At 44.9% G+C, this 8,916-nt stretch overlaps 1 protein-coding gene across 1 annotated transcript in view; it reads left to right on the forward strand.

Moving 5' to 3' along the window:
• The window catches only part of ppp2r5eb (protein phosphatase 2, regulatory subunit B', epsilon isoform b), a 46,671-nt gene that overhangs the window by 18,259 nt on the left and 19,496 nt on the right, over window positions 1-8,916 (forward strand). The window contains 1 exon segment of the mRNA XM_032500638.1: window positions 7,436-7,632. Coding sequence (XP_032356529.1) covers window positions 7,436-7,632 — 197 coding nt within the window.

An 8,916-nucleotide genomic window follows, 5' to 3' on the forward strand; every position in this document is an offset into this window, starting at 1 on the left:
TTTCCAAAATCGTTTCAGTGGTTCATTCAGTGGCCATTTGTAACGCTACACCACCGTTAGCATTACCGGTTAACACTGCCAAATCATGTGTGGCTACTAAAATAATCAGTGGCTTCCCATTAAAGATGTGTAAATCATGTTAAGCCTGTTAAACAACATTAAAGTCTTTCTTAAAAAGAGGTGTACATATGCAAGCTGCTAAATCCTGACCCTGTGTTCAATAGATTGATGCTGTTATGTAATTAGCCTTACTTAAAGGAGTTGCTGTGGTGAGCATCCCACTGCTCTCTCTCTCTCTCCCGCGCTGTTTGTCGTTAAGCTTATTTCCACCATTAATTAAACAGCAGCGACTTCTCTCTTCCTCTGCCAAAGGGAGGCAGGCAGGCAGGAAGGAGTAAAGCGGGGTGAGGCTGAAGCCAGAGCAGAGCATCAGTGTTTCCACCGGCCGGGGCTGCACTCATAAAGCATTTCAGAACAGTTGTGTTGATATGAGACCAGTTAGCTCCAAACCAAATAGGATGCATTTCTAGTTTTTTGACCTGGTGTTCTCGACCAGAACACAAGGCACCACAAAATCTGCACCACGGCAAGTTGTTCTATAGAAAGACACGTTGTAAACTAGTCTCGCATTCATCTCACTTCAATTGTATTGCTCCAAAATGGGATCCATACTTGGCGCCTGTGTATCGATACAGTGTTGCCACTGAAAATATTGAGATACTATGCTGTATCCATTTCCCCCCACCCCTACTGGCTAGTCCACACAGCATTCTGGTATGGGAGGAAAAACAGGCTCTGGTTTATTGGCATTTCTTTAAACCAAACATAGTTGTCAGGTGTGATGCTTTTAGTCGTCAACCGTAAACTCCGATTGGACAGATAGTCTACCTAGCTGTCTGGATTTACCCTGCAGATATCTATGACCAGTAACCATGAGTCCTCAGTGGACAGATAGCTACTAGCTGTCTGATTTACCTGCAGAGATCTGAGGACCAGGTCACCATAGTCCTCAGATTGGACAGATAGTCTACCTAGCTGTCTGATTACCCTGCAGAGATCTGAGGACCAGGTACCATAGTCCTCAGATTGACAGATAGTCACCTAGCTGTCTGTTTTACCCTGCAGAGATCTGAGGACCAGGTACCATAGTCCTCAGTTGGACAGATAGTCTAGCTAGCTGTCTGGATTTACCTGCAGAGATCTGAGGACCAGGTCAACCATGTCCTCAGATTGGACAGATAGTCTAGCTAGCTGTCTGGATTTACCCTGCAGAGATCTGAGGACCAGGTACCCATAGTCCTCAGATTGGACATTAAGTCGACCTGCTGTCTGGATTTACCCGCAGAGATCGGAGACCAGGTAACCATAGTCCTCAGATTGGACAGATAGTCTACTAGCTGTCTGGATACCCTGCAGAGATCTGAGGACCAGGTAACGTATCTCCTGATTGGACATATATTCTCTCTGCTGTCGTGGATTTACCCTGCAGAGATCTGAGGACCAGGTAACCATAGTCCTCAGATTGGACAGTATCTAGCTAGCTGTCTGGATTTACCCTGCAGAGATCTAGGACCAGGTCACCATAGTCCTCAATTGGACAGATAGTCTACTAGCTGTCTGGATTTACCCTGCAGAGATCTGAGGACCAGGTAACCAATTCCTCAGATTGGACAGATAGTCTACTAGCTGTCTGGATTACCCTGCAGAGATCTGAGGACCAGGTCACCATAGTCCCAGATTGGACAGATAGTCTACTAGCTGTCTGGTTACCCTGCAGAGATCTGAGGACCAGGTCACCATAGTCCCAGATTGGACAGATAGTTCTAGCTATCGTCGGATTTACCCTGCAGAGATCTGAGGACCAGGTAACCAGAGTCCTCAGATTGGACATATAGTCTACCTAGCTGTCTGGATTTACCCTGCAGAGATCTGAGGACCAGGTAACCATAGTCCTCAGATTGGACAGATAGTCTAGCTAGCTGTCTGGATTTACCCTGCAGAGATCTGAGGACCAGGTAACCGTAGTCCTCAGATTGGACATATAGTCTAGCTGCTGTTCTGATTACCCGCAGAGATCTGAGGACCAGGTAACCATGTTCCTCAGATTGGACGATAGTCAGCTGGCTGTCGGATTTACCCTGCAGAGATCTGAGGACCATTAACCATAGTCCTCAGATTGGACAGATAGTCACCTAGCTGTCGGTTTACCCTGCAGAGATCTGAGGACCATGTAACCATAGTCCTCAGAATGGACAGATAGTCTACCTAGCTGTCTGGATTTACCCTTTAGAGATCTGAGGACCAGGTGACCATAATCCTCATAAATCCACCAGAGGTTAGAACACCAACACATAGATAGAGGAAGGTAATGGACATCTGTCTGAAAATGAGGGGCATCCTGCGGAATTTCTGGTGGCACCAGAACTATCCCGGAAGTGGATAGTTGATCTAGACTAGCTGTAAAGTAGCAAGTCCCGTCTGAACTTTTAAGATGAAGATGGAGCCTGTTGCCCAGTGCACTTTGCCAATATAAAAAAACTTCCTCCATGCAGTCAACCCTACACTTCACTGGCCACACTCACTTCTAATAGCTGTTGCTGCTGTGATGCAGCCATAAATAATCCCCAACATGATGGTTGGTTTATGCACAGAGAGGCTGACAGAGTAGATCAGCTACTGCCAGCCACTCATTTCAACCCTGATTCCATCCGCTGCCCACAGTGGCTGCTGGATTAAAAAAAAGATTACATTTGTACCAGCTAAATGGATTTGGGGATAAAGATGGATGGTAAAAGTAAATGCCCTCAATGATATGGGTACTTAAAACATGAAAGCTTCAGTTTATGACAAAGTGGCGCGGTCAGTGCATTCATTGCATTGAGTGGCTTTAAAATGTCTTATGATTTATGAATTAAACATGCGTGAACTAGCCAACGTTGTCATGGGTTTCAGGTTCGTGTTGCCTGAAAACGTGAACAGGTTCGGGTGTTTTAATGGGATTATTCTAATAATTCATACATGTACACGTGTCGTTTAGCTAACTCATTATTCACCCCAATGGTTTTGACCATTCACTTGGAATCACTTTTCTGTCCTTTTGCGGTGCCATCCAGTTTTAATGTTTTGAAAGCAGCTGCAGACTGTCAGCTGTGGCTGGTACATGTAATCCCAATTCTGCCTGGGTCTTGGTGTAAGCATGAACAACTAGCAGTAACACCAGCTCAGGTGTCTTTTAGGTGCTTTGGGCTGCGGGGCGGAGACTGAGGCCACGTGCCAAACCGGCCCAGAAATATATGCAAGATGTTTTCCTTCTTAATGTGTCCTGTTATACTCGGTGTGCCTTTTTAATTGCTTCTGAAGAGAAAACATCAGCTGCAGTGGAGTAAACTGTAATGGAGGACGCGTGACACTGGTTGATTGATGGAAAACCAGGCCGTTATTCAGCAGGATATTCAAGTTCAAGTTGATCACTTAAGTCTGACATTCCCAACTACCATGGCACGAGGAAAAGATGTGGTTTGGCAGAAAACAAATTGCCAACAGTTGTTGTGGCCAAAAATTCACTTGTTCCAGTTCCTCAAATATGAATGCATGCTTGTTATTTTTGTCTTTTATGACTGAATATAGTGGGAGTTTGGAATTTTTCACATTTGTGACAGCTGATGGGAAAAAATGAAAATGGGCACCACGGTAGCCTGATGGTTAGGGCGCATGCCACACAACTGCAGCGTCCAAGGTTCAATTCCTGGCCAGGCATATCCCTTTCTCACTGACCAAATGAAAATGGGGATACATGGTGGTTGGTATACTGTCACAATCAGTAGCCCCCCAGCATCGGTACAAACAAAGAAGTGTAGAAAATATGAAGCAGAAATTGCTGTGTTGGTTCTTCTTCCTTGCTGATGTGTATGAAGGGTAGTTTCTGGGTTATTCTAGGACTACAGACACACACACACTCATTCTCTCACATGCTTAAATACAGTCACACACTTTCACCCACTCTCTCTCTCTGTTCCTCTCCCACATTCATACTCTCTCGCCCTGCTGCAACCCCATTGGCTGTGCTCTCCCTGTGTCTCTGTAGAGGGATTACTGTGTCCTGTGTGATTATCTGTCTATTAATAGATTCCTTTAAGGCCGTTCACATGGTCCTATAGCGGCAGAGCTGCAGGATCCCGGGGCCCTGGGCTCCGGGCTCCGTAGCGCAAGCCGACCCTGAATCCTGCAGCCAGCATTTACTGTAATGAACTACAGCGTACTGTAAAGTAGTGTATTCACTCACAGGGACCTGCACACATGCACTGACCTGCACACGTGCACTGTAGACAACGCACAAAACAAGCCTGCACGTATTCACTGCACCGCAATAGAAAGGACTATGGAAATATTATTATTCGGAGACTATTCCAGCGTCCCCTGACCACTTTGCACCACCATACAGAGTTGCATACTTGGACTAAAGTGAAATCTCGTTGTAAAGTTCTATGACGTGTACATTTGTATATCCATTACATTCCACTTTAGATGCACTTTGTCGAGGTTGGTTTCGCAGGACAGGAATCTACACTTTCACTTCAAATGGTCAGATCGTCACAATGTTTTCCTAAAGATTTTAACATTCATATGAGCCAGCCACGATTTTTACCCCGACTGATACATGGCCACCACTGGCCCGCACAGTCTTTCAAAGTTAGTACATCTGAGGAAGTCTGGCTCACACCAGTTAGATGTTTCACTTTTTGCTGCAGCTAGTCTCTAACTGTCTGTCTGCTGTGTGGGGCTGAGCTTTTGTAACTTAAAAAGACTGAGCATGGCTGAATGTCTTGCTCAGGTCATGCAGACTTTGCAGCCACCTTAATATTCTGGCCAGCACTTGTTTTAGGTATTTGGAGCACCGAGTGATCATATCACATGCTGGCCAAAGAGGAATTTCTTTGATCTTGTTGGCTGGTTAACCGTGATGTGCTATCCCCCACAGATTGCAGATTATTTTCCATCCTGGTCGCATATGATGTAAAACGTCGGTTTGAAATAAAAATGTTGCTAAAAGTCAAATGTAGGCGTTTTTGATTTGCGATTTTCTTTTTTTTTTAAGTTTAGCCAGAGTTCAATATTCCCTGTGTAACAGATAAAACATGGATTATTATAACATGAGTCAACTGCTCTATGTTCTTAATGCAAGGATGAGAACATGGATATGAACTGCCAGCAAAGTCTTTTAATGAGCATGGAACATTTATCACAAACGCTAAAGTTATACTAATATCAAAACAATTCCAATCATCAGTACTTTACTGAAAACTGAAATTTCTGATATGCCTCCATTCAATAGTGGAATCTACATATACTGTACATATCATGTTAAAAAAGTAATTATCCATTGAAAATAGGACAGTCTGTGATATGTAACCATACCAACCAGCATTTATCTTCTTAAAAAAAACCAGTAAAAACTAATAATAAAAAGTGTTAATCCAAATGTAATGCCAAACATAGAACTAAATATTCAGATTTGATTAGCTGCTGTCTAATCACATCACGATTTAGATTTGAAGCCGTATCATTGTTTTGCCCCAGTCAACGCAGGTTTGCATTTGCTCTGATACGTAGGTGTTGTGGGAGCGAGCATTCAGCTCCTGGTTCTTCCTTCCCACCGAGTTTGTGGGGGGGGGGATAAAGGCTGCAGAGCCCCGGACTCCTGCCAGGCACTTGGAGCTCTGGGTTTGTTTGGGCCTCAGTGAGCTGAAGCAGGAGGCCAGCAGGTCGTGAGTAGCTGGTGGCATTTGGATCGAGACATGTTCACAGTGATCACTTTAAATGCACTCGCTGCGATCTGTCGAGGCCGTTTCCCGGGACGGGAAGCTGCACTTTCTGTTTGAAAGTCAGGAAGAGGATTTCAAGGGTTTAACCCTTTATTCAATTTGACCCAGGAACAAAAGACTGATGCATGCCGGGCCCCTACTGTCCCGCAAAACCTTTAAAACAGGGTAATGGCTGGGTCTTAAAAAGTCTAAAATTACAAAATTTGTCTTAAGCTATTGTGTTGTAGGTCTTACAGGTGCATCAGTTCCTGCATGGTTTCAGCGCCATTTCATTTTTGTCTCAAATGGAAGGCGTCTCTCCCTTTTTTTTTCTTTTATTAAAGATTATTTTTGTGGCCTTTATTGACAGGGCAGCTGAAGACATTATGCAGCAAAGGGCCGCAGGTCGGAGTTGAACCCTGGCCCGCTGCGTCAAGAAGTAAACCTTTACATATGGCGCCCACTCTACCAACTGAGCTGGGCGCCCGTAGGCGTCTACTTGATCTGTTAGCTGGCTGCCCCCCCGATGATGTGACAAAATGAACCTTTATGAAGTCCTAATATTAAACATGTCTTTCTCCAACAGCAAGCCAGGTCTTTTGGCTTTTTGGTGACTTCCTGAAGATGTTTTTGACCAGCTCGCCTCTGTTAGTCTGACCTGCACAAGAGCTGCAACAGCAACAGACCACATCCCTGTGAATGTAGTCCCACATCTGGGGGGGTCAGCAAACATGCAGCATTCTCACTGTCTAAATGGTTTGAACATCTAAGACAACCACCAAAGGAATAATAAAGATTAGGAATGAGAAACGGCTATCATTTATTTTCATTATCCATTGATCTACCGACTATTTCCTCCAGTAATAATAAGAAATAATATATGAAATAGATTCCTGGAGCCCAAAGGTAATCCGCTAATCACTCTGCATGTTGTTGAAAGGTGAACAATTCATTTCAACGTTACTTGAAAAGTTTCTCAGTCATTCATGTGTCGTTTGTGAGTCAACATGAAGTGCAGCTGAATGCTAAATGACAAACAAGCGCTTAGAAGTGTCATTAGGGAGCACGCTTTAGAGACACACACACACACACACACACAGCAGCTTATCTCTTATGTAAGAGTGGCCCGGTCCTGCTGGGACGGGAACATCAGGCCTCGCGATCAGGGAAGAGCGCTGTGCGTCTCCCTGCAGGTCTGAACTCTGTGCAACCCTTCGCCATGTCCCTTACTGTGGGATCACAAAGAGACACCTGTCGACGTGTTCTGGCTGTACATCCATACCGAAACACTCACGTCATATACGGATCCATACCTTCCTGTGAATACATTCATAATTGGCTTCTAAACATGCGTATTAATTGTGCAGCCTTACCTCAGACTAACCTCTGACTAAATATTTCAGCACTAGAAAGTTTATATTTCACTTTGGTAAAGCGCCTCCTCTCTCTCTCTCTCTCTCTCTCTCTCTCTCTCTCTCTCTCTCTCTCTCCTTCTCCTTCCTCTCTTCACTCTTTGATTTTGTTTTCAGTGTTGCAGCTCCCTGACCTCCGCGGGAGTCCGAAACATCACATGTATTTCTGCACCAACGGAACTGACTTTCTCTCTGTCTCTCTCTCTCTGTTTGTGCGTCCAGACGTGCCAGCGCCGGAGCAGCCGGAGCTGTTCCTGAAGAAGCTGCAGCAGTGCTGTACTGTCTTTGACTTCATGGACACGCTGTCAGACCTCAAGATGAAGGAGTACAAGCGCTCCACGCTCAACGAGCTGGTGGACTACGTGACGGTCAGCCGGGGCTACCTGACTGAGCAGGCCTACCCTGAGGTCGTGAAAATGGTGAGGATGGAGCACCGCGGGCGTTCAGCATACACAATCAGGGTTTCTGCCGGGTCTTAAAGATGTAACGCTACCTCTTATGCTCATTTAAATGTTCCTGCAGCTCTTCAGAATGTTTAGTAATTCTCTCTGTCGCCAGTGTAATTCACTGTATTACGACTAAAAATGAGACCAACATTCAACTTTTTTTGCAGCCAAACCAGACACCAGTCCTATAGTCTCGCTTTGCCTCTACAGCACTGTGGAGGAGGGTCCCTGAGCAAGACACTTAACCCCTAGTTCCTCCAGAGGCATGCTACTTCTGACATATATAGCAATTGTAAGTCACTTAAAAAAGCATAAAAGAATCAGCTAAATGACATGTATTAATAAGAAAACTCCGATTGGACAGATAGTCTAGCTAGCTGTCTGGATTGACCCTGCAGAGATCTGAGGACCAGGTAACCATAGTCCTCAGATTGGACAGATAGTCTAGCTAGCTGTCTGGATTGACCCTGCAGAGATCTGAGGACCAGGTAACCAAAATCCTCAATTAGAAGTTAGAACGCCAACACAAAGACAGAGGAAAGTAACAGAAATCTGGCTGACACACGGCGGATTTTCCGGCGCTGACGAGGGAATCCCGGAAGTGGAAGGTCGACATTGTTTGATGTTGTTATATATGTCTTAAATTTAACAGTCTTGAATTTGACTTGGTGAAACCCTGACAATGGACAAACACGCGCTGGAGGTCTTTAGACAGGGAGCCAACATTGTCTTAATAAGACCAGGTTACCTTTCAAACGTTGTGGTACAGACACCAACATTATTAGTTTCCCCACCTTTCTAGCTTGTGACCCCTTTAAAATTAAATTGAAACACATCCATTTGCAACCTCTTACCAGAGGTGTCAGAACTCTGAGGTAAGAGCTTGGACCTCTGTCTCATTTGAATACATATTTTAGTTCTAAAGAGGTCAAACTATCCTATTTCATTCACAAAATTGGAGCTCAGAGTTCGAATTTGTGGGGTGGAAACATACCCTTAATTGTTGGACAAATCCTGTCTTGTTCGGGCTCACAAACATGCACTCACACGCCTGCATCTCAAGAAGTTGCATTCCAAGCGGGTTTTATTCTTTTGCGGCTGTTCAGCGCCAGCATATGAAAGTCCCACTCACTTACTCCTGCAGGTCTCTAACCTCCCCGCACTGAAAAATGTGTACTCATGTCCTGACCCATTTTCCACCATCACTGTCTCGTGACCCTGACACACACACACACACACACACACACACACACACAC

This window comes from Etheostoma spectabile, chromosome 20 (assembly GCF_008692095.1).
Source record: "Etheostoma spectabile isolate EspeVRDwgs_2016 chromosome 20, UIUC_Espe_1.0, whole genome shotgun sequence".
Classification (NCBI taxonomy): domain Eukaryota; kingdom Metazoa; phylum Chordata; class Actinopteri; order Perciformes; family Percidae; genus Etheostoma; species Etheostoma spectabile.